The following is a 26415-nucleotide window of genomic DNA, read 5'->3' on the forward strand; positions in this document are numbered from 1 at the left end:
CTCCTATTTACCTTAAACGTATGTAGACCCAGGTGCCTCAACTTCTGCATTAAACATTTTGGGCCAATCTTTGTTGTGGGGGCTTGCATACAGGATGTTTAGTAGCATCAATGGCCACTATTGGTATCTAACCAATAGTGGCATCCCATCTGCCTACCATTCCTACAACCAAAAATGTCTCTAGATGTTGTCAAGTTTCTCTCAATGAAAACCACTGATTAACCTCAGATACTAAAACCTATTATCAAGTACTTTGTTAACTATAACCTTAATAGTGTTGTTTCCTATTTTTTCTTTCTTAACCAATCAGCATGTCTGGTCAAACAAATGCAGAATTTCGTATTTTCACTCATACTCTCCAAAAGTTGATTTTTTTCTTTTTGCCTTACTCTCAAGTAAAGGCAGATCCTGATGTACCTTAAACAAGGTAGCAACAGAAGGAAAAAAAATAAGTCTGTATTTTTTTGAATGCATTAAGTGGTAAGAAATAGCCTTGAAAACAGCTTAAAAATTTCTGTAGACAAAACCATAAATAATCCACACAATAATTCAACAAGCATTTATTAAGTGCCCATTATGTGCTCAGCATTGTACTAGGCACTCAGGGGTTCAGAGATACAAATGTAAAAGTTTTTATTCCTGCCCTCAAGGAGCTTACAATTTAATTTTGCAAATAAATACAAATGTGAAACTACAATATAGACTGCTAGAAAATGATTACAAAGCAATATATTAGTAAGGGCATGGACCACATACAAACCCAAAAGGAAGTGCAGCACAGAATGAAGGTCTCAGTGTGAGGTGAAGTCAACCAGGGAGCACTCACTGTGAAGATAAAGAAAGCTACACTTTGAAGGCAGTGATGAACATGACCTGGAACCAAAGAGAAATCTAAGCAAAAAGAATAATACCACAAGAAAGGCACAGAGGCAAGGGATTGTAAGACAACAGTAGAAGGCTATTGAAGTTTGAATGTGATGAATCATGGTAAATATACTACAGAATAATGAAGGCTGAGGCAGATTAACACATTAACTGCCATGCAAGTTGTATTTAACTCACGCTAGTTTTGAGCACAGGGCCTCATGAAGCATATATAATTCACACATCTTTTGACCTTGGGAGCAGCAAGGTGAGCAGGCGTCTTACTCTGACATGCTGTAGTATACATGTTACAGGATGGATGGCCCCCTGGGCCAAACCTTGTGGTTGGTTCATGAAAAAATCTTACTTATTGATGTACTTATTATTCCTATTAATAATCACAACTTAATTCTAAAAATGTGGATTAAAGGAATAGAAGTCAATAAATCTCATTTTTCTATTTGTTTACCTTAAAAGTACACTTAAGCCTGAGAAGTCAAGAAAAATACTTTACCCTTATCAACTATTTTTCAAGTTTTCACATTACTTTTTATATCACTAATATTCAAGTTTTTGTATTACTTTTTTATTAATGTATGTTTTAGGAAAAAACATTCTACACAAAAGTACACATTACATTTGCTGCATTTCCATGCTGTCTGTTTACATCTTTTCATGGCATATTCACGTCCTTTCTCAGCTTGTGTTTTTTCATAGCACACAGTACATCTTCTTCTGGCAGAGCCCATGTTTGTGAGAGAACAAGTCACAGTTGGCGACGGGAGGAACGGCACTGCAATACGTGTTTCATCTGTCTGGAGCAGTTTTAGACAGACTTGTTCTTTGAATTTTGTGATCGAGATCTTCTTTTTGTTCACAAGTCTATATAGAACAAGTGAGTTCACCAAAGCTAATTCAGTGATTAGCTCTATTGCTAATTTTCTGAACCACTTTATGCCATGTCTCAAAGAACATGAATATGACTTCAGTTGATCTGAGAAGCCAATGAATGTCTTTGAATTATAACCTACAAACATATGTGGTTTCTCTACAACACCTTTAGTGTCTTTTCCATGCATAGTACTTAGCATCAATACATCTCTCTTATCCTTCCATTTGAGGACAATGACTCCTGTGTCACTTTCTCGAGCAATTACTTCGTTCTTGTTCAGCTTTGTCTTTACTACATCTGGTGGGTTTAGTTTCCTGTTACTTCTTAGTGTGCCCACCAGATACGTAGCGCGCTCAAGGAGTTGATGAGCTAGGTGGATGCTGGTGTGGTAGCTGTCAGTATATAAAACACGTCCACTATCTAGTAAACCTTCTATTAGTTTCATGACAATTGAGGATGAAACAGGTACACCAGATCTTGCTTCCTTCCCACAATAAATTTTCACATTCCAGGTGTAACTGTCCCTTAGGCAAAGTTTGAAAAGTTTTATTCCAAATTTATGGCGCTTGTTTTTTATGTACTGTACGAAACTCAAATGTCCACGAAATGGTACTACTGTTTCCTCAATACATATTTCCTTATCTGGAACTATAGCAATCTGAAACCTTTCAAGAAGACGATCAAGAAGTGGCTGGATCTTGAAGAGACGGTCACCAGGAGGACATTCTTCATTGTTAGAGAAATGCCACATTCTCAGAAGCATTTCAAAGCGGTTTCGTGATATAAGCTTTTTCACTGAATTGTCATACAAAATGTTCTTTGACCAATAGTGTGGAAGTCTTGGCTTCTTGCTAAGGCCCATCCAAAGCAAGACACCCAAGAATCGTTCCATTTCTTGAGAAGTTACATCATACCACTTTTTAAGTCGGGAGTGGGGTTTGATATTACCCTTTTGTAAAGTCTGACTTGCGTAGATATTAGTTTCCTTCACCATGTAGTCAATAACATCATCTGTTATGAAGAATTTGAAAAAATCATAAGGTGTTTTTTCATGGAGATTTACTGCAATTTCGTTTGGAACACCAGGGTTATTTTCAACAAAGTCAAAAATCTTCATGTTACTCCCTGAAACCGGACCCCAAGTCAGAGAATTTACACTAGTCACTACAGGTTCTTCAGAAACATCTGATGAAGAATCACTCTCACTGAAATTGGCTACAACTGATTTGATTCTTTCAGTAATAGATTTTGAACAACCTTCCCCACTGGAAAGCTCTGTATGTAATGTTCTTCTTCTAGTTTTTCTCGGTGGGCTGCAACTGCTATCAGAACTGTCCCCACTATCTCCACTAGGACGATTCTCCTCTGAATCATCACTAAATAGATCAACATCTTCATCACTCATGTCCAAAACTTCGTTCACCATTTCCTCCAACAATTCCTTATGCTCATTTTCTCTAGACATTTTCTCCTGAGAACGAAAAACGCAAAATAAACTTATGTGATGATTACAGCTCTGGTAACAGAAGCTATACTAAAGTAGAACTGGTGGATAGGCAGGAAGGTCCATAGCATGCCTGGGCTCTGTGAAACCTCTGCTCATTGTTTTCGCTGTCAATCCGCAAGTCTCCCCCACCTCATGTTGCCCTGTTCCTGCTGGCCCGCCCAACAAGTGCTGGACTGTGTTCTCCAATTGCCATAACTTCTGATTGCACATTTCGCCTTCAATGTTTTCCTGATGGCTCTTTGAATGAAATCAATATGACAGTATGCAGTGACATGATATTGTTGTACGTACTTAGGGGGTATTACTCAGATGTCGTCATCTAGGACCACCTAAGGTCCACTCTATAAACAACTAAATACTGGTGGAATGACAAAAGACTCAATTCTCAGAAACAAATTCAACAAGCATGACATGAGTCACAACTCCACATGGCATGCAGTGTAAAATCTAGTGCCACATGAGTTACATATAACTCATGCACAGAAAATAAAAAATAACCATTTTTCATTACATTAGAAAGGATGATTTTGTTTTCAAAGTTTTTCTTCTATTTTTGTAATAAAACACTGTGGCCCCAAGTGCCACATGAGTTACATATAACTCACGCACAGAAAACAAAAAATAACCATTTTTCATTAAATTAGAAAGGATGATTTTGTTTTCAAAGTTTTTCTTCTATTTTTGTAATAAAACACTGTGGCCCCAAGGAAAAACAATTTTTTCTAGTGTGGCAGTCAATGTGTTAAGCATAGAAGCATGGAGGACAAGGTAATGGAGAACTTGGAACACCACTGCTCTGACAGTAATTATTTGCTGTCATATTATACATTACATTGAGTGAAAATGAGGCATTGTGAAAATGGAGTTTGAGGAGGAGCACCTTGAAAAATTTATATAAGATGGGGATCCTGAGAGCAAGAAAATTGGAAAAAAGAATTATAGTAACTTGCGCTTTATATGATGCAGATCTACGTGAAAAGCTATAACGGAAGGGTAAAACTGGGAGACCCCACCTGAAGGAGAAGATTCAGTAATAACTGGATTGACAGCAAATTTTGGACATGGAGAGAGAGGGCAGAAGAAGATACCAAGTTGTGTAAGTACCTATGGAAAATTCCACAAGTCCCACATGACCCACAGGGTGGGAAACGTGAAGTCATTCAAATACAGAAAATAGCATAAACAATCAAAATGGATAAATAAAAGTACAGAAAAAGTAGTGAATAAAAATAAAACATGGAAATTATTCTCAGTGGAAAGGAGGAGGAAAAAAGACCAATAAAGAAAAGCCAGATATTGTGGAGAAGTGACCAAAAAAGATCCCATAAGCCTAAGGAGAAAAGAATTCCTGAAGTGCACAGGGAATTTAACAATATGAAATATAAATAAGATCAAGAAAGATAAGACTAAAAAAAGTGCTTCTAAGGACATTTCACTGGAATGCTGAATATGAAAGCCAGTTAAAGAGAAATTTTTAGAAGAGATTAATGAGAAAATGGGGTTGAAAAATGGATGACATGTTTGATAAACCAAAAATGACAGAGGAGAAACAGAATGATATTTAGAAATGGGCAATGAGATAAAGTTTTTCACATTTTATGCTGTAGATAAACTTACTACTGTCATTCTAACTGCCCATCTGCCTTGCCTGGTACCTGGGTATTTAATTTCTCTCCACAATTTTACTTTCCCTTAAGCAGTTTAGAGAAAAATGTATTTGAATCTGTAAGTTATTATTGCCATATCCTCCTAGTTACTGTTTTAAACATATTTTTATTTGTATAAAAATAAAAATATGTTTCTTTAATAATACTAATAATACTACAGCTTTCTAATACTACAAAGCATCAACATTTAAAAATGATATAACTCCAATGGCATTTTCAACCAATTTTTAAGTAATTGTAATGGATTTGCACTATATTGCACGTTCTCTTTCCCAGTACCTCTCATGAGCAGGCATATATATTTTTAAATAGCTGAGTTAGGGTGTTTTATCATAGATAGTACGGCACACTGTTATACTCAGGAGTATAGGCTCTAGAATCAGACTGTGTAAGTTTAGATCTGTTCCATCAATTAGTTGTGTGATATTGATCAACCCATTCAACTCTGTAAGCCTTAGTTTTCTCATCTATAAAATGGGGGATAAAATAATAATACCTATGAGAAGCAATAAATGCTTAACATAGGATTTGGCACACAACAAGTAATCAATAAATGTCAACTATTATTTGGAGATTTACAAGTAAGAGTAAAGCTAAATGCTCTGTATGGGAACCAACCACCACAGTACTGCCACTTTGTACCATGGACAAAATCTTTAAAACCTAAGATACCTCTTCTATGACTATGTTGTATGGCAGAAGAGTTATGGAGAACCGCCTTATTGTGCCAGGTCCTAAAACAAGAAGTTGAGGACAGGAGAACAAAGTTGAATAGTTATTTCAGATACCTATGGGATAAAGGAGCTTTAATGTGAGTCATTCAGCTCAGAGTTCAAAATAATGTCATAGTGACTGATCAATAATATTTTCTTTTTTTTTTTTTTGTAGAGATGGAGTCTCACTTTTTATGGCCCTCGGTAGAGTGCCGTGGCCTCACACAGCTCACAGCAACCTCCAACTCCTGGGCTTAAGCGATTCTCTTGCCTAAGCCTCCCGAGTAGCTGGGACTACAGGCGCCTGCCACAGCGCCTGGTTATTTTTTTATTTTTGGTTGCAGTTTGGCCGGGGCCGGGTTTGAACCCACCACCCTCGGTATATGGGGCCAGCGCCCCACCGACTGAGCCACAGGTGCCGCCCTGATCAATAATATTTTAATGCCAGGTGTGAGAACTTGAGACCAGAAAGGACTTTTATGTCCTCAAAAGAATTGCAGCCTTTTCTATTATCTTCTACCATTTGGCTATTTTTTTAGATAGCTGAATTATCCTTGATAATTTTTTCGAGGAATAGTCTTTTTTCACATTCACATCAGGATTACAGTAATTTTTCTATACATATTCATTTCTCTGAATTTCTGCCAGATGTTTAGTAATTCTGAGATTAAAGTAATCTGGTACATGTTACTCTGGATACTGATGCATAAAAAGACATTAGCTTATATATCTACAGACATTTCAATATATTGCTCTACTATAAGAGCATTTCACTGGAATAGAAGGCAAGTGTTTCTCTAAAGCATATGGGAGGAGTGTGTGTACATACACATGCACACACATGTATTTTACCTCTGACAATGTAATACCTGCATACAAGGTAGCACTGGCCCCAGATAGGGTCAGTATCTTGCAGGGGGTAAGGCACAACTGAAACAGAGAGCAAGGACCTAGATACAACCAGATTTACTTGTTTCTGGTTTCTTGAAATTTCAAGTACAAGGGGATTAGGAATGGTAATTTATAGGTCAAAAAAAGAAAAGGAGAAGGGAGGATAAGAAAATAAAAGACAATGGAAAGGACTGTTATAAACCAAGATGACAAGTGATGATGGCTTCATTTGCCAATGGCTGAATGAAATAGATGTAGACAAGCTTGATGCTGTTGGTCAAAGTGGGCCATAGGGAGGTAAAAAAGGGGATATTACAGGGAAAAAATTTATGATCCAAAAGGTGGACCTCTATGAGGTAATATTTTATGATTGATTTCTTTAACCTATCAATCATAAAATGATTAAGTGTTATCCCTTTCCAGGATAATTACAGTGTGAAATAATAGAGTTTTCATTAGAATCTATACAATTTTCTTCTGAATAACAGAAGAAAACAGGCTTAACAGAATCAATTTTGAGTTTGAGGGTTAATTTTGCACAGTCAAAAGTTATTCAATCTTAAGTCTGGTGAATAATCATAGTCAAAATGAAATGTCAATGAGAGTAATATAGGGTTTTCTTTATGGTTTATTAAATGTCAATTCTAAGAGTATTCCAAATATTTGGAGGATCAGTAGCACTACTAGAATAGTATCTTGGAATAACAAGTACTATCTCATTTAAAAGATAACCCACTTGGATGCATAAATCCTGACATGTTAGTTTAAACTAGTCTCATTACTTTACATAGTATTCTTGGTATACTGAAAGTCTAAAAGATGAAACATAGTGCCTAGTGATGATCAGTTTAATAGTTTGTCTTTGTTGGTAGTTTACATTCGTGGATTACAAATAGAGTGCACCAGAATTCACAAAAATGAGGAATTGTGAGGTAAGGTATTAAGACAGCTTACCACTGTGGATATTAAAGTGATATAAGTTGACAGCAAGAACTAGATGAAAAAATAATGAGTGAGGTGCTAAGGCTATCTGAGGACGTGGGTCCAAGGTAATGACAAGAGTGACTCCCACAAGTCAGGGAGCTTGTGTAGGCTCATAGGAACCTGAGACAGCAGTACTATAATGGGCCTAAAGCAATTAAAATACATTAGAAGATTTTTACGTCTTCAAGCACCTGTCTCCTCCTTCCATTTGATGGCATAACTAGGATAATGCAAGTATCTATTTCTACCATAGTATCTGATAGGGAGGTGGAGGGAGAGTCAGAAATCACCAAAAGGTACAATTATCCAAGCTTAAAAAAAACTGGGCTGAGTCTCCCCTCATCTCTTTTTCTGCATCATTCCCACAACCATCACTAATGTGTCCACTTCCTTTGCTGTTACAGGTACTGGGACTGGGGTGGTGAAGTATGGATGCTCAATGACTGATGGAGTCAGTAAAGGAGACATACGAAGTAAAATACTTGAGTGCTGTTAAAAATATAGCATTCTGAGTTTGCATGGGAATATGGATTTCCACCAACTAGAAGGAACATTAGAATAATAAAATGCACACTTAAGCATAAATGTCTATAAAAATTTTCCTAGAACTAGGATCTTAGAAAGCTAAATACAAATGTTAAGTTTCACGTAGAGGCTACTTTGGATTCTAAAGCAGCTTCTTAGATCAGATTAGGAGTACAAGGGCACCTGCAGGGGAATAAATGGGAGAAGGGGAATCATAGGAGATGGGAAGAAGAGAAGGACCTACGAGTAGCAGCCTCTCAAACCTATAGCTACTCACCCAAAAGACAAACTTAAGTGCCTCAAGTCATGACAAGCAACTTGCTCTAATGCTATTTTAAATTTCTAAAGGATACATTAAGCTATCAGGAGCTCCTCTCTACCAGATACCCCAAAGACAGTCAAGCTAATCAACTAGCAGCAAGGCACAGGGTCCAAACTACTAAAAAGCTATTCTAACTGCCACTACTGGAGATTCCGACAATAAGGTTGCAGTGAGGACAAACTTTCTGCCTTTTTAGTAAAGATCTATTACCAGAGCATAGTTTCTCTAATGCTGAATAAAGCTCAGACTATGACTGAAACTTTTCATAAACTCCTATAGATTCAGATTTTTCACCACTATGAATTCTCTGATGTCGAATGAGACTTGACCTCTGAATAAAGGCTTTCCCACATTCATTACATTGATAGGGTTTCTCCCCTGTATGGATTCTCAGATGTTGAATGAGACCAGTGTTCCCATTGAAAGCTTTCCCACATTCTTTACATTTATAAGGTCTTTCTCCAGTGTGGATTCTCTGATGTTCAATAAGGCCTGACTTCTGACTAAAAGCCCTTCCACACTCATTGCATTTGTAGGGTTTCTCCCCAGTGTGACTTCTCTGATGGCCAATAAGATGTGAGCTTCGCCTGAAGGTTTTCCCACACTCATCACACTCATAGGGCTTCTCCCCAGTGTGGATTCTCTGATGTCCAATGAGATGTGAGCTATGACTGAAAGCTTTCCCACACTCATTACATTCATAAGGTCTCTCCCCACTGTGGATTCTCTGGTGTAGAATAAGGCCCGCACTCTGACTGAAAGCCTTCCCACACTGATTGCACTGATATGGCTTCTCCCCAGTGTGGATTCTCTGGTGCAAGATCAGGCCTGTGTTCTGACTGAAGGCTTTACCACATTCCTTACAATGATAGCGCTTTACTTTGTTGTGGATATCCTGATGGGAAAGAAGGGCTGACCTGTAACTGAAGGCTTTACCACACACATTACACTGATAGGGTTTCTCCCCAGTGTGGATTCTCCAGTGGCGAACAAGGCCTGAACTCTGAGCAAAGCTTTTCCCACATTCATCACATTTATGTCGTCTCTCTTGTGTGGGATTTCCCCGCTGCCTTTCTAATCTGCCCAGAAGATCTCGGGCTTCTCCATGCTCAAGACCCCCGATAACATCCCCGTTGCATTTGGCAGCTGTCTCTCCGTGTAGTTGGATTCCAGTAGATATTACCTGTTTCGAAGCTAATTCCCTGTTCTCATTCCTGTTCTCACCACCTGAAATAAAAATGTAATAAACATCAAGGCAATGTTACTTCCTATTTTTGTGCTAGGAGAAAGGAAATGACGATAGAGGAAAAGGAAAATACACATGAAACAGGTATAAGTAAACACAAAGCTGTCTCTAAAATAGTTTCGTAATAGGGGAACTATAAGCAGGGTTAGACAGAAGTAGTATAGGCCAAATGAGAAAGTGGTACCATGAAAAAAGAAGGTTACTGGAAATGGAAGTAAAATCAAGAAGGAATCACATGAGGTGAACTAGAAGTTGGGCGGTGGGAAGGAATATGGAACTAAAAGAATTAATGAATGGGATAGAAATGGGTAATGTCCCAGTCATTTAAAGGGAGGCACAGCCAAGTGTGGTTATCCACACCTGTAATCCCAACACTTTAGGAGGCTGAAATGGGAGGATCATTTGAGGCCAGGAGTTTGAGACCAGCCTGGGCATAGCAAGACCCTATCTCAAAAAAAAAAAAAAAAAAAAAAAATAGAGATGTGGTAGCATGTACCTATAGTCCTACCTACTTGGGAGGGTGAGGAAAGAGGATCACTTGAGCCCAAGAGTTTGAGGTTACCTTACAATGAGCTATAACAGCACCATTACCCTCTAGCCTGGGCAACAAAACAATATTGTCTTTCACACACACAAAAAAGGAGGCACAATAGGCTTATGTGAGAAAAAACTAAGTAAGGATCCTGTAGGAACTATGAGAAAAAAATGTGTGAACTCAGAAAGCACTAGAGAAATGTCAATTTCCAACTGGCAAATAGACCAATAGCCAGGTACAAATTGTAAGGAAACTCTGGATTGAAGAACAAAAGTTTTGTTAAGAAATCTCAACACTGTACCCCACTGTTGAATACTGAATTTAAACTTTATCTTTCAGAAAGCTCATAGCTACCATACACATTTTTTAAAAAAATCTTAAATGATAATAACCACAGCTCTCCTTACCCAGGGAGAACATGTTTCTGTAATTCTCTGGCTTTTTATCTCTACTCAGATCTTTCTGTGATGGATCAAGAAGCCACTCCTCTCGAATAAGGGACACAGCCATGTCTTCGATCTTCTCCAAAGTCTGAAACACAACAAGATCCCCATTTGGGCACTGGGATTGTTCCACAGCTCAAACCTAGAGAGATCCACCAGTGCTGGGAGAGGATCAAGAAATGGGAATGTACTGTGTTAAAGGGATCTAAATAACCAGGAAGAAGAGGAAAGTACATTAGATTGGGGAAAATCCAGGATCAATCTATCTCTAAGCAAAAGAATTTGAGGCAAATTCTTGGGTAGGTACTACCATAAACAATCCAGATATAGTACAGATGCCACAAATAGTGTTAAGCAGAGCTAAGAGGTTTCAGTGAGAAGGAGCACAACTCACCTGGAACCCTGCTGTGAGAAGTGTAGCTGTCATTTCCTGGTCTCCAGAACTTCCTTTCTGGGAAGGGGTAGAACTCTGAGAAGTAGACAAGGCTGAGAGAGGAGAAAGGAGCTATAAGTGAGACCAGCCCTGTCCTGTGGTTATGGAAGCCAGCAGTTACCCATTTTAAATTATTTGTATTTCAGCAGATATGTATGCCAAAAGACTCTGCATACAAAGCGCTGATAATTTGGATTCTGTGCCTATATCTATGGTTCCTACAAAACATTGGTACTTTGACATACTTGAACTTAGCCAGAAGTTACCTCAAAAACATAAAGTATACTGGTTTCCTAACAGGAATCACTTTTCAGTTTTTTCTCTATTGCCAAAATTGTTTCTATCTCTGTGCTTGTGTACAGTTATTTCTTTAGGTTCTGTTCTGTTGGGAAACTGAATATAAGAACAAATCTCTATTAACTCATTTACCTTTCTGAAATGTCACCATGGCTGCCAGTATTTGCTTCCTATAAGTATCAGACAGCTTATTACCAAAATCAAAACAGATTACTGTGTCTCAGGCAATAAACATTAAGACTTCAGATAAGAATATTATTAATTGAAAGTTTCTCTGTACTTCTTTCAAAATATTAAAAATTCATACATACAAAACAAACTATTATCAACCACATAAATGAAAAAATACAAAATATGGGGGAAGATGAGACTGGAACATCATATGCTGCAAGGAAGAAAATTCACAAAAACTAATGGGTAAATGTGAAAAAGACATAGGACCCAGACTGAAGAGGCTTCCTCTGATGACTTGGCATTAAAACAAGACAGTATCATAATATTTATGACAGAAATAGGATTTATGAATAAAATGGGGAAAAGGGAATACTTTCCCTTATAATAAACAGCAAGTAAATGCAGAAAGAATAACAGAGTTAGAAAAATCACTATTTTGTAACCATCTTTTTTTGTTTTTTGTTTTGTTTTTTTGAGACAGAGTCTCACTCTGTTACCCTAGGGTTCAGTGCCATGGTGTCACCATAGTTCACAGCAACCTTAAATTCTTGCGCTTAAGTGATCCTCGTGCCTCAGCTTCCCAAGTAGCTGAGATTACAGGTGCCTGCCATCTGACTAATTTTTTTACTTTTTATTTTTATTTTTTTTTAGTATAGACAGGGTCTTGCTCTTGCTCAGGCTGGTCTTGAACTCCTGAGCTCAAGCAATCTTCCCTTCTTGGCCTCCCAGAGTGCTAGAATTATAGGTTACCACACCCAGCCCTGTAACCATTTTTGTAATCAATGATTTAATCAACAAGCATCCAGGAATACTAAAACTAGTGTTTTAACAACAAAAGTTTAATCAGGACTAGGATATTTATAGACACTCAAGTGCATCTCCTCACTAATTATTAAACACAATGGGAAAAATACTAACTTCACAATGATTAACCCAGCAACACTAAAATTAAGTCATCAAAGATAGTAGCAGTACAGGACAAATTCCTGTTGTACCCCTGAGAAGGAATATAACATTACTTGTTGAGCTTTAGGTCATATATACTTGGCAAGGTGAGGTACTCCTGACAAATACATACAATCTGAATCTAAACACGAGGAAACATCATGCAAACCCAAATCTATAAATTAACACACCTGTATTCCTCAACAATGTCAAGATCATGAAAGGCAAAGAAAAGTTGAGGAACTATACCAAATTAAAGGAGACTACAGAGACATGACAACATGGCAAAGTGTGATCTTGGACCAGACTCTGGACAAGAAAAAACACTATTAGGACAACTGGCAAATTATGAACTGTGAACTAGATTAGTATTATAACAATGCTGTATTTCTTTCTTTCTTTTTGTATTTTTTGAGACAGAGTCTCACTCTGTTGCCTTGGGTAAAGTGCTGTCGCATCCTAGCTCACAGCAACCTCAAACTCTTGGGCTCAAGTGATCCTCCTGCCTCAGCCTCCCAAGTAGCTGGGACTATAGGCGTGTGATATTATGCCTGGCTAGTTCTTCTATTTTTAGTAGAGAAGAGGGTCTCACTCTTGTTCAAGCTGGTCTTGAAGTCATGAGGTAAAGCAATCTACCTGCCTCGGCCTCCCAGAGTACTAGGATTACCGGCATAAACCACTGTGCCTAGCCGATGTTATATGTATCTCTTAATTGTGACAAATTGATTGTGGTTATCCACGAAATGTCTTTATCTGAGGAAATGCATACTGAAATATTTACAAATGAAGTGGTATGATGATACCAGCAAAACCTCAAAAATGCCTATGCTCTAACTGTACTTGGTCACAGAAATGTGTTGATATATAAAAATCCCCAAATCCCTTCATTTGCTTATGAATTTATTACTAAGATAAACGATCTGTGTTTGAAGCCTAAATAAACATACCAGCACAGATATTGGGACTAGAACATAAACAAGATTTTAGTTCCTGATTCTCTAGATATCCCACATGTACTTCTCTGGTTTCTACTTCTCCCTCTTCAACAATAACATTTGGCTTCTCACCTCTCTCTTGTGGTCCATGGGGCACTGGAGATTTGTACTGGATTGCTGCAGGCTGGAGCTGAGTACTTGGAGCATCTTGTGCAGCTTCTGAATGTACCACTTCCTCCCAGAGTACCCTATGTCCATGTACACGAGCTGGAACCTGGAAACAATGAGACAGAGAACAAAGAATCCCTTTTGAGAAAAAAACAACATAAAACAACCAAGAACACATCTATAAGAATAAACGCTTGAGGAAGGAAGCAGCAGAATCTCATTTACTTCCCAGGGACAGTAAGGAACACAAACATGTAGACTGGCACAGAAAAAAAGGCATCGTGTCTGCTTAGTACTGAAGGAAAGTATTTCTGCTGATCCCTTCCCTACAGTACAGAACTATTCTACACTCATAAGGCAGGGGAAGAGAAGAATAAAAAAATAGAAACTTAAAGTAGTGCTATACAATAAAAAACACTTTTGATAAGGAACTAGAAAGCCCGAGTTCTGATCTTAAATCTGTCTAATTATTTGGGTGCCCCTGAAAAAGCAATTTAAGCCCTCCTAGGCTTCAAGTTCCTATGTGGCAAACAGGAGCAAATAATATAGTTGCAGGGATGTTATGGAAAAAGAAGATTAATATCCCTTAAAAAAATAAAAAGATCTCTATAAATACAAGCCACATTATATTGTAACTATTTTCATCCTTATCTAACAGAAAATGATACTAAGCATTTGCTCTCCCACTGTGATGCCAATGTCCCCTCTACCCAGCATCCAGGACTCCCAGGCACAGCATGCACTTCATGTTTTCTACTTACTGGTCGTCCTAGTATATCAATCTGCCTTTCCAAATCCTCTAGTAGAGTCACCACCTCCTCTCCACTCTCTAGCTGATGTTCTTTAACCAGAGACTGAAGCTCCTCGGGTAGGATGGTCAAGAACTGCTCCAGCACCAACAGCTCCAGGATTTGCTCCTTGGTGTTCAAATCTGGCCTCAGCCACTGATGGCAAAGTGCCCTGAGTTGGATCAGAGCTTCTCGGGGTCCTAGTGTCTCCTGGTAGCATAACTGCCTGAAGCGTAGACGGAAGAGTTCTTGGCCAGGAGGGTTATTTTCATGCAGTCTAGATTCCTGGTCCCACCCCTGATCCTCTTCTACTTTGACGATTACAAGATCCTCTTCAGGAGTCTGATCTGGTGGAGATGAAGCTGAAAGCTTTCTTGATTCTTCAGCCATTTAGAGCCTATAAAGCTCAGGAAGGTGTTTCCACTACCTTCTTTATCTTCTTAAGAACCTTCAAAGAGCCTCTTTCTTTAGAAAGAGAAAATGATAAATAGGTTAAACCAAGTCAAAAGCCCTAAGATATAACAGCTTAATAAGCTCTCTAACATGACATGGACTTCGTGGCTTACCCATTTAAATGATCCTCTCCACTGTTTCAGAAATAACGCCTTACCTCCTTAACTTTCTGCCATGCCAGCTATATCAAACCCATCCAGGGAATAACCTCTTTCTGCTTTCATCTTCAGTCCACATTTGGGGATATGGAACATGGCTAAACAAAGTCAAGACTAAGACTAAATGAAATGCTGTTTAACCTCAGCTGGCCTTCAGTAATGATCATTTAACTCCTTTTAAACATGTTTTGCTGGCTGTACTAAACTTTCTACACACTTCAGCTCTCAATTTCTCTCTCATGTTCAATAGATGAGTGCCAAGTGCAGTGGATTATACCTGTAATCCCAGCACTTTGGGAGGCTGAGGTGGGAATATTACTTGAGGTGGGAGTTCAAGACCAGCCTGGGCAACATAGGAAGACCCTGTCTCTAAAAAAATTAGCTGGGCATGGTGGCAAGAACTTGTAGACCTAGCTATCTAGGCAGTTGAGGCTAGATCACCTGAACTCAGGAGTTTGAGACTGCAGTGAGATATGATCACACCACTGCACTCCAGCCTGGGCAACAGAGACGGTATCTCAACAAACAAAACAACCAAATGACTAATTTGCATACGATCTAACTCAAGGTACTATCAAGAACTTTCCCAACACCTTCCTCTACCCTATCAGTGGTTTCCATCTTCCCTCTTCTCTCAAGGCTAACCTCTTCTACTATGGACCAAAGAACTCCCTTTGGAGCACTGCGTCTCCAAGGCACTTGAAATGTTTATACATTCCCCAGTAGAAAAACATCTGCGTTGTTTCCAGGATTGTTTTTTTTTTTTAAAAAAACAGAGTCTGACTCTGTTACTGTGGGTAGAGAGCTGTGGTATCATAGCTCACAGAAACTTCAAACTCTTGGGCTTGAGCAATCCTTCTGTCTCAGCCTCCCAAAGTAGCTGAGACTATTTAATTCCTCTCTGACTTCTTTTATCAGTGTCCAAGGGACTACAGGCATGCACTACTACACCCAGGTAGTTTTTCTATTTTTAGAGATGAGGTCTCACTCTTGCTCAGGCTGGTGTTTTCAGATTTTGATTGCAAATAAAGTCACTGTGAACATCCACATATGAGTTTTTGTATGAATAGTTTTTATTTATTTTTATGTTTTTTTCCAGGTACAAAGTAGGGAGAGTGTGAATAGTTTTCACTTCACTCTGGTATACACTTACAAAACTGCTAGATAATAAAATACATGTTTGTATAACTTTATAATAGACTGCCAAACTGTTTTCAAAAGTGGCTATCATACTTTGTATTCCACTAGCAATATATGGAAGCTACAGCTGCTCCCCATCCTAACCAGTACTTGATGTGATTTGGTTTTTAATTTTAGATATTCGAATAGGTGTGAAGTAGTAAATGTATCTCATTATGGTTTTCACATCTCATTCATGGTTTAAATTTGCATCTCCCTACTAATAATGTTAAGCATCTTTTTATGTGCTTATATATCATCCATATATTCTCTTTAAGTATCTGTCTAAAACTTTTGCCTTTTTTATTTAAGTTTTGAGAGTTCTTTATACATTCTGGATATAAGTCCCTTATGATACAGATTTGAAAATAGTTCCTTCTTTTTCATTCCTTAAACAGTACCATTTGAAGAACAGAGGTTCATAGTTTTTTGAAATGTAGTTTTTTTTTTGAAAGTATGCTTTTGGTGTCATATCTAAGAAATCTTTGCTTGGCTAGAGGTAACAAAGATTTTTCTCCTGTTTTCTTCTAAAAGTTTTAATTTTAGGTTTTGCATTTAGGTCTATAAGCTATTTGAGTTAATTTTTATACAGGGTTTGAGGTACAGATGGAGTTTCTTTTTTTATTGCATATAGCTATCAAAGTGTTCTAACACTAAGTGGAAAGGGTTATCTTTTATCCACTGAATTGTCTTTTTTTCTTTTCTCAAAAGACCGTATGTATATGTGGGTCTATTTCTGGAATCTTTATTCGGTTCCAGTGACCTATGTGTCTATCCTTTCACCAACACAAACTGTCTTGATTATGTAGCTTTTATATTTATTTTTGAGACAGAATCTCACCATGTCACCCTCTGTAGATTGCCGTGGCATCACAGCTCACAGCATCCTCAAACTCATGGGCTTAAGCGATTCTCTTGCCTCAGCCTCACAAGTAGCTGAGACAAAAGGTTCCCACCACCATGCCTGACTATTTTCTTGTTGTAGTTGTCATTGTTGTTTTAGCTGGCCTGGGCCGGACTCGAACCCGCCAGCCTTCGTACATGTGGCTGGCGCCGTAACCACCGAGCTACAGGTGCAGAGCCATTATTTTTTATTTTGGGACAGGGTCTTATTCTATCACCCAGGCTAGAATGCAATGGTGTCATCACAGCTCACCGCAACTTCAAATTCCCAGGCTCAAGTGATAAGCGTGTTTCAGCCTCCCCAGCAGCTGGGACTATAGTTGCATGCCACCATGCCCACCGATTTTTCTACTTTTTGTAGAGATGGGGGTCTTGCTCTTGCTCATACTGGTCTGTGCGACTGGCCTCAACCAATTCTCCCATCTCAGCCTCCCCAAGTGCTAGGATCATAACAGATATGAGCCACTATGCCTGGTCTTTACATGGCTTTTAAAATCTTGGTATCAATTAATGTGAGTCTTGCAATTTTGTTGTTCATTTTTGAAATTGTTTTGGGTTTTCTAGTTCTGTTGCCTTTTGACTTACATTTTAGAATCTGCTTGTTCGTAACTATAAAAAATGCTGGAATGGGATTTGTGTTGAATCTATGGCTCAGTTTAGGAACAACTGATATTTTAACAATACTGAGTTTTCCATTCCAAGAACACAGCCCATTTCTCTATTTAATTCTTCTCTGACTTCTTTCATCACTGCCTAAACCAGCTATTCTTTTTTTTTTTTAAGAGACAGAGTTTCACTTTATAGCCCTTGGTAGAGTGCTGTGGCATCACACAGCTCACAGCAACCTCCAACTCCTGGGCTTCAGCAATTCTCTTGCCTCAGCCTCCCGAGTAGCTGGGACTACAGGCTAAACCAGCTATTCTTAAAGAGGGAATCTTTAAGAATACAGATAAAGGCTCAGCACCTGTGGCTCAAGTGGCTAAGGCACTAGCCACATACACCTGAGTTGGCGGGTTTGAATCCAGCTAGGGCCCGCCAAACAACAATGATGGGTGCAACAAAAAATAGCCAGGCGCTGTGGCGGGCACCTGTAGTCCCAGCTACTTGGGAGGCAGAGGCAGGAGAATCGCTTGAGCCCAGGAGTTGGAGGTTGCTGTGAGCTGTGATGCCACAGTACCCTACCAGGGCAACAGCTTGAGGCTCTGTCTCCAAAAAAAAAAAAAGCCAAGAAGGAAGGGAATTTAAAAATTATCTTTAACATTAAATAAGGCTGAGAACAACAGTGTAGCGAGTAAACTACTGACTGGAAGAACCAGGGAACAAGCAATGATATTTAGGAAAATGTGGTCTAGTGGTTAGGAAAAAAAAAATAAATATAGTAATTAACATCAGGGATATAATTCATGGATCAGGACATTACAGAGAAGTGGTGGGATTGCTAGAAACTGAGCTTTGGGTAATAAGTGAATTTGGACAAGATGTTGAGATTTTGTTTGGATGTGGTTTGGATTAGAGGGTTTGAGATAAAGGGTAATCAATTTTATTTTGAATAGATATGTATATCTTAATTTAAACAAATTATTTTATGTTAAAATAAATTTTTTTTTTTTTTTTTTGAGATAGAGCCTCAAGCTGTCGCCCTGGGTAGAGTGCCGTGGCATCACAGCTCACAGCAACCTCCAACTCCTGGGCTCAAGCGATTCTCCTGCCTCTGCCTCCCTAGTGGCTGGGATTACAGGCGCCCGCCACACACCTGGCTATTTTCTGGTTGAAGCAGTCATTGTTTGGCGGGCCCAGGCTGGATTTGAGCCCACCAGCTCAGGGGTATGTGGCTGGCACCTTAGACACTTGAGCCACAGGCGCCGAGCCTAATTTAATTTTTAAAATCAATTAAAATTTAAAAATTTTTATAATTTTCTTAAAATAATTACTTGTGGTTTAACATTAAAAATGTAAATGTCACCACTGGACAAGAATTCTAAGTTCTAATTGTTTAGAATGTGATGCTATATAGTTACAGTTTTGCATCTTATGTCATTAAAGCCAAGGTTCACTGTTAATTACTGAACAACTAGTTATCTTACCATCAATCCATATCAAATACTAGCTATAAAATATTTCAGTGAGAAGTGTGCAGCATTCAAGAACTTTGTACTGTTGATATGGTTAAAGTCTCAATAGTGATACTGATAGAGATCACTTAATTATTAGGTTTGATCATATGTTATAAATAGTATCAAAGCAGCCAACAGGTCTTGTCCATCCCCATCTTGATTATTCTTTTTTTTCGTTCTTGAGACAGTCTAACTCCGTTGCTCAGGCTAGACTGCGCTGACATCAGTCTAGCTCACAGCAAGCTCAAAACCCTGGGTACAAGGAATCCTCCTGCCTCAGCGTCCCAAGTAGCTGGGACTATAGGCACCTACCACAATGCCTAGCTAATTTTTTTATTTTTAGTAGAGATGGAGTCTTGCTCTTGCTCAGGCTAGTCTCTAACTCCTGAGCTCAACGGATCGACCCATCGTCCCAGAGTGCCTAGGTTTGATTCTTTTTTTTTTAGTGGCTAATTTTCTATTCTTTAATCTCTTCTCTCTCTAACCAGCCATTTGTTGAGGATTACAATCTATAAATAATTAAGTATAAAATCAGTCGACTCTGTGTCTTCCTCTCAAAAAGTTTTGTGTATTTATCTATATTAAGTTTGTAAGCACTTTGTGGATAAAGACTGATTCTTATGTATTTTTCTTAACACCTACTCAAGTTTATTGATTCATAAATTTAAAGTAGGTAACCTTTAAAACTTGTTCTGGATCTCAAATGAGATCCAAATCCTCTAAACTACTGAAGGCACAACTCAACTCTTTTTTTTTTGGAGACAGTCTTATTCTGACACCCAGGCAAGAGGGCTCTGGCGTCAGCTTAGCTCACGGCAAACTCCATTCACTGGTTCAAATGATCCTCTTGCCTCAGCCTCCAGAGTAGCTGGGACTACAGGCCTCTGCAACAAAGCTAGGCTAATTTTTCTATTTTTAGTAGATATAGGTCTTGCTCTTGCTCAAGCTGGTCTGGGACTCCTGAATTCAAGCAATCCTCTACTATCCAGAGTGCTAGGATTACAGGTCAAAAAAGCCACACCCAGCCCACAATTCAACTTTTATTTTTTTGTTGTTGTCTTGCTTTTATTTTCTTATTAAATTATAACTGTGTACATCGATGCACAATTCAACTTTTAAAAGCATTCTGTTTTCAACAATTGTTGAAATTTTTTCAGATAAAATCTAAATTGAGAATTGTTCGGGAACTGACAACGACAAAGACATTTTCCAGGATTTAAAGTTCAAGAGATGAGTAAATCAAATATTATACTTTCTAGTTATCTGAAATTGCATTAGGTTGGTTTTAAATATCCTACCACATTCTACACTTAACCAAAACAGAAATACAAAACATGTACGTAAATGCTAAAACAATGACTGCTACATAAATATATTCAAGTAAACTAATCAAACAGAAATGTCTTTAAAGGTGGTGCTGGCAGTCAACTGGCCTGCCAAAAATTACTCATGACTGACATGAGTTTTGCCAAATGGGGAACCTCCCAAAGTTATCGGACATCTACTTTTGTTAGCTTTAATAAATGAAATAAGTAAAGTATTCTGATAAGGTTGACTTCTATTTTACCCCGAAATTAAAAAAAATTTTTTTCTTTTGTACGATTATCCAGTCAACACACTAGTCTCTGAATAAATACACTAAAAGGAGCAGAATAACTTAATAGCAAAAAGAACTGAAGGCTTCCAAGGGCATGAAGAAATGAGGCTTCTAAGGGCAAAATATGTACATCTTTTTATAGTAAGACTTTTATTGCGCCCGAAACGCAAAATAGTGCTAAGTGAAAACAATGCAGACCGTGGAAACAGCTGGATAAGAAGTGGGGGTAGTTCTCTATTTTAAAACAGGACCCATTAAAAAATGCCATAAAATGGCATAAAATGCCATAAAAATGCCATAAATGAAAGCGAACCTTCAAAGGTTTCTTCATAAAAAGTTTGGGGATACGGAGTCGGCCTGCGCCAGCAACTAGATCGGCCCCTACAGCCCAAGGCGCCAACCACAGCTCAGGATCCCCTCCAGACCCCTTAGGCCTGTCCTCAACTGCGGCCTGGCTCAGGCACAAAGCACCCCCTTTTCTCCGGTCCAAGAACGACCGTACTCACCGTGAGTCTCAAAGGCAGCCGGAGTTGAGGAAAGCAGGCTGCAAAGGAAAGACAGACTCGGAAGAAGGTCAGGTAAAAAAGGAGACAAAACTGAAAACGGACCAGACCCTTCCAGCCACTAACTTCCAAACCTGCGGAGACACAACACTGGCCAGCACGCATCCTGCCCCAAAGGCACTTCCGGAAGCTCTCTAGGAATCTTGGAGGTCTGACAGCTCTATGGTCGACCGGTGGAGAGGACCGGACCAAAAACGTTCTCACCCTTTGTACGTAGCACTTTGGGTTCTTGCCGCGTCTGCGCGTCTTGGTGTTGTGCGGCTGCAGCGGACAGTCACGTCCTGGGAATACTGGGGTTCCCTACGCGTCGCAGGCCCGGCCTAATCCACAGGTTGGCACGGGGAAGGGTCACGGTCCCCTGGGGGCAGATCTGCGGGCCGGCGGGGGCTTGGGCTTGCAGTGGAGGAGGGAGCACTTTGTGGTGCTAATTAACTGGACTTGCGCTTGGTCCTGTTAGATACCCTGTGTTTTACTGTTCTTAATGCATAAATGCTGTATATATCCAGTTCTCTCGCGTAGACTGCAAATTTCTTGAGGAATTCCTGCTATAGTTCGTAGTTCTATTCCCTATGGCATGACACCTAGGAATAATACACTTTATTGTTTACAAAATTGTAATTAAATACAAATTCTTTTTGAATCTTTACATATTTTTCACCCTTCCCTACAATAGTGAACTTCAGTCTCTTACAAAGTCTGCTTTGCTGCTTGGCTGTTTTAATGCTAATCTGTGATACAAACTTCAGCATTAGAACCTACTTTTAATACCACAAAATTCAGAAAACAAATTTATGTTCATTCTTTATATACGTTTTGTATTAAAGCTTTTAGCTTTTTAGACTAAGTAGGAGTTTAGGATTGGAGGTTGTGGGAAGTGTCTTTTATTTTTGTTGTTTAGGTCCCACGTTTTTATTCCCTTCAGTGCCTTTCCTAACTACACATATTATTGAGTTCTCAGGTGCCCTTCCAGTTTTCATTTTCCTCTTACCTACTCCTGCTGGTAGCCACCGCTATCCCTTCTCCATTCCTAACTTCCAAATATTTTGTCCAACTACCAAGTAGTTTTGCTTTGTTTTTAAGGGGTTTGCTATCTTGTCATTACCACAAAATATACAGCAAGCTATTTCAGTGCTGCTAGGCTTTTTCAAAGCATTTATTTTTGCTCTTTATTTCACAGCTCTTGCCTTCCAACTGGGATGGTAACCAGTGGTTACCTTGAGGTAAATGCTGTATATATCCATCCAGGTTACCTTGAGGTAACCTCTAACTAGACATAGCCTCCTAACTAGATAGAGGCTTTCTTGCTATACCCAGATGAAATGTTGCTCTTTTCCATTAATACAACTACTATTCTCAGTTTTAATTACCTCATACTTAGGTGACTGCAACAGTTTTGACACAGTCTTCCTAACTATTCAAGGCAGGGTTACTACAATACGTTCATGTATTTAGATACTATCATTTTCCCAAACACTAACCCTAAATGGCTCCTCTTTTACTAAAACGCATTAAAATTTTTCTGCTTCTTTTATGTTTTATGTTTCTAAAAGTTAAATAATAAAACATGATAAAATTATAATTTGGTAGTATGTAAAATAAAAAGCTGACCGCCTCTACCCCCACATGCTATTACCTAGTGCAGCGGTTCTCAACCTTCCTAATGTTGTGACCCTTTAATACAGTTCCTCATGTTGTGGTGACCCCCAAGCATAAAATTATTTTCATTGCTACTTCATAACCGTAATTTGCTACTGTTATGAATCATAATGTCAATATCTGATATGCAGGATGTATTTTCATTGTTACAAAGGGGTCACAACCCAGGTTGAGAACCACTGACCTAGAGTGTTCGGAGACGATTCTCCAAGGGTCTCTTGGATTTCTTAAAGGATTATGGCAGACTTTTCTTTCAGATTTTTTTTTTCAAGAATGTTTGTAACTCCCTCTGGAGTAGATTTGTTTCCTTACCAGGATAATGTCTCATTCTGGGGCAAGGTTTAGCAAAGATTGGGTTTTCCTAAGCTTGGGGCTCCTCTGCTAGGATACAAACTCACTGTGTGAGCTGCATCTACTTGGGCCTCTTCATACCACTTCTATGGAGATAAGCAAACACAAAGTTCATGATGCCTGAGCCATTAAGTAATAAAGTGTTTTGTCTCTGACCTAGAAGTCTAGTGTATTCTGCCAACATCCATGAAACTGTAGCAAGTTAAATTGTTAGCTTGCAAGTAGGATGAAAACTTTACAATTTTTTAACATGGGAGTAATAATCACTGTTAAGTTTGGAGTGCATCCTTTTCCTTTACATATGCAAATACCATACATAATTCTCATATCTATATACAAAGTTTTCTTCCCAAAAAAGAATATATATATTGTTCTGACACTGCTTTTTTCATAGATTACTTGTCATTTTAATGGCTGAATGGTATTCCACAGTAGGATAACATGTAATTATTCCTCTATTAATATATATTTAAATTTTTCTCTTTTTTCTACCATCAGCAATGCTGTTTGCCATTTACTGTCTTCCAGAAAGTCCCTTTTCCTACCCAGTAATCATGGTCACATTTCACAAAAGGATTTGTCTCATTGTTCACTACTCAATCAAAACACTGGTCTACTAGTCTAATGACAGGTCTTTATTTCTCTCTCTTAGGATTTTATCATTTTATTTAGCACTGATCACATTCTGTCTTACGTTTCTTGGTATTGTTACATTTGCTGTCATAGACTAAAGCTTCCCCACCTAAGGTGTCTAATGTTTGTTAAGATCACCCTCTCAGCTGCAGTACTGCCCTTGAAATCTGCAGATGTGTATACATTTTTACAGTGGTTTGACTTGTTCTTTCTGCTAGCTAAATTAATACAGGTGTTCTAGTCTTGATTCCTAGATAGGTCCTTATTTATTGAAGTACTTATTAAGCACCCATCATCTGCCAGAGGCCAACTGAGGTGAAAGTGCTGGGCTAGGCACCGATATGAAGATCATAACGACCGTCAATCTTTTGTATTCTTCTTGGTTTCTGCGTTGCACAAGTCCTACACTTTACTCTTTTTTACACCTGTTCCAGAAAAGTGAAAGTTGGCTAACTAGTCCCATTAGTCTGACAAGAATGTAAGTGCTAGCGAACACCGGGGAAGAGATGGAAATGTCCTAAGACTAAGTAAGTTTCTACACGCTCTCTCAGTTCATTGTCAAAACCAGCCTATGAAATAGGCACCACGTTATTAAACCGATACATAAACGAAGAAACTGAGGCTTGGAGAGGTTTAAGAAATTGCCCTCGGTGGTGGATTCTGAATTTGAACGCAGATTTAAAAGATTCTAGCGCCAGCACTTTTCAACCGTTTTGCTTTGGGTCCTCATTTCCCCCTAAGGATCAGCTACATCAGTGAACAAGTACACTCTGCAAGCACAAGATGCAAACAGATGAATGCTCCTCGGCGCCCCTCCCCAGTCTGAGACAAGGTCAGAAACGTCCCGGCCCACCCCTCTCCTGGGAGACAAGTGCCGGCTAGCCGGAGTAGACAAAACAGTAAAACCCTTCTTTCCCCGGCAGGAGCCGGCCGAGGTCTCTCCTTGAAGCGGCAGCTCTGTAAGAGCGCTCCTCACCTCGGAGAACTGCTGGCTTCGGCCCCCTAGGTGCCTGGGCCTGCTGGATCCCACGTTCAAAGACGCAGGTTGGAGTCCACAACTGCAGAAAGGGCCGGGATGGGAAGTTGACCACGGCAGATGCAGGTCCACCCGCAGATGCCATTCCAAAGGCTTCCGAGGGTCGGTGAAGGGCTTACTTTGCCGGAAGCGCCCAGCGGCCGTGAACCCGGCCCAAACCAGCTGTCGGACAGTGTATTTCCGGGTCCAAACAAATGGGCCCCCTCTCGCCGTTTGGGACCCTTCGGGCCTCTTTCCAGGCCGGAACCCTAATGTTTCGGGAGCTGGGAAAGGCCGGCCCCCTTTTCCTTTCCTCTCGCGACCTCTAGCTAGTTCCGGTTGCTAACGGTTCCGGAGCAACCGCCTAAGGCGGTTTGTGAGCTGAGCCCAGTGCTAGAGGCTGAAAACTGACTGGAGTGAAGGTCTGGAAGGTGAGTGTCGGAAGGAGCGCGAGATTGGGTGGTTTCCACCGTTGAACAGTCTGGACCGTTGGGGTTGGGAATGGAGTAGCTATTAGGGAGCAGTTCAAATTATGGCAATTGTTAAGATTATGGATGTTATTTAAAAATATAACAGTAACAATGCATCCGAGTTCATGATAATCAAATGCCAGTTAACTAATTTAGCAGCTTTGAGAGGAAGAAAATGCAGAATTTAATGCTTACAAACAGCACTATTAGTAGAGGTTAAAACTTTTATAACACTATGTGCCAGACACTCTTCTAAACCCTTTGTATTGGGTAACTCATATCATCCGTACTTTATGAGGTAGACACCATTGTAATATTGTTCTACAGACGGGGAACATGAGGCACAGAGAGAGTAAATGATTTAGCCAAGATCATGTAACTAGTAACTGGCAGAACATACCGAGGCATTCTTCTCTTAACCTCTGTGCTCTATTGCTGCTAAGTTTAGGAAACGTACTATCCAGAGGGAAGTGTAAGTTTGACTAGAAACACGTTATTATAGCAGTGTTCTGAATCTCATCGAGTTTGTTGGCAATTGCCTTTAGACAAGTTCTTTGACAAGGATGCCTTCTACAGAGAGTTTTAGGGAGAAGAAAATAATACAAATTTTCATTTTAATAAATTAAGTAAGCCCACCTCAAAGTCCTTTCTGTCCCATTCCTCTCTAGATACTACTTGTCCTTATTTATTTTTTTGAGACAGAGTCTCAAGCTGTCACCCTTGGTAGAATGCGGTGGCGTCACAGCTCACAGCAACCTCAAACTCTTGGGCTCAAGCGATCCTCTTGCCTCAGCCTCCCAAGCATCTAGGACTACAGGCGCCTGCCACAACGCCCGGCTACTTTTTTTTGGCTATAGTTGTCATTGTTTGGCGGGCCCGTGTCAGATTCGAACCCGCCAGCTCCAGTGTATGTGGCTAGCTGTTTGAGCTACAGGCGCTGAGCCACACTTGTGTCCGTATTTTGTTCTGTCAAGGTTAAATCATTTGTAATTGC

At 39.4% G+C, this 26415-nt stretch overlaps 1 protein-coding gene across 4 annotated transcripts; it reads right to left on the reverse strand.

Moving 5' to 3' along the window:
* Positions 1-548: 548 nt before the first annotated feature.
* Positions 549-25034, reverse strand: ZKSCAN8 (zinc finger with KRAB and SCAN domains 8). 4 transcript variants are annotated; one of them, XM_053601891.1, is made up of 7 exons: positions 24913-25034; positions 14303-14794; positions 13506-13647; positions 10984-11075; positions 10554-10677; positions 9549-9592; positions 549-3227 (listed from the first exon to the last, which is right to left on the reverse strand). In XM_053601891.1, exons 2-7 carry the CDS (start codon positions 14717-14719, stop codon positions 1443-1445), a joined length of 2604 nt encoding a protein of 867 aa, XP_053457866.1. In that variant the 5' UTR covers positions 14720-14794; positions 24913-25034; the 3' UTR covers positions 549-1442. The 4 variants fall into 4 exon arrangements, with proteins under 4 accessions (XP_053457866.1, XP_053457865.1, XP_053457867.1 ...); XM_053601890.1 differs by lacking the exon at positions 24913-25034 and adding an exon at positions 21240-21394; XM_053601893.1 differs by lacking the exon at positions 24913-25034 and adding an exon at positions 21240-21399 and having other exon boundaries at positions 3085-9592.
* Positions 25035-26415: the final 1381 nt, after the last annotated feature.

The sequence above is a fragment of the Nycticebus coucang genome, chromosome 9, assembly GCF_027406575.1.
Source record: "Nycticebus coucang isolate mNycCou1 chromosome 9, mNycCou1.pri, whole genome shotgun sequence".
Taxonomy (NCBI): Eukaryota; Metazoa; Chordata; class Mammalia; order Primates; family Lorisidae; genus Nycticebus; species Nycticebus coucang.

What these genes read in the sequence shown, in the direction of transcription:
- ZKSCAN8 (XM_053601891.1), bottom strand. Translation starts at nt 14,719, where the DNA reads ATGGCTGAAGAATCAAGAAAGCTTTCAGCTTCATCTCCACCAGATCAG. An exon ending in CCATGGACCACAAGAGAGAG is followed by an intron (nt 11,076 to 13,505) that starts GTGAGAAGCCAA and finishes CTCCTCTCTCAG; the next exon opens with CCTTGTCTACTTCTCAGAGT. An exon ending in GGGAATTAGCTTCGAAACAG is followed by an intron (nt 3,228 to 9,548) that starts GTAATATCTACT and finishes TTTCGTTCTCAG; the next exon opens with GAGAAAATGTCTAGAGAAAA.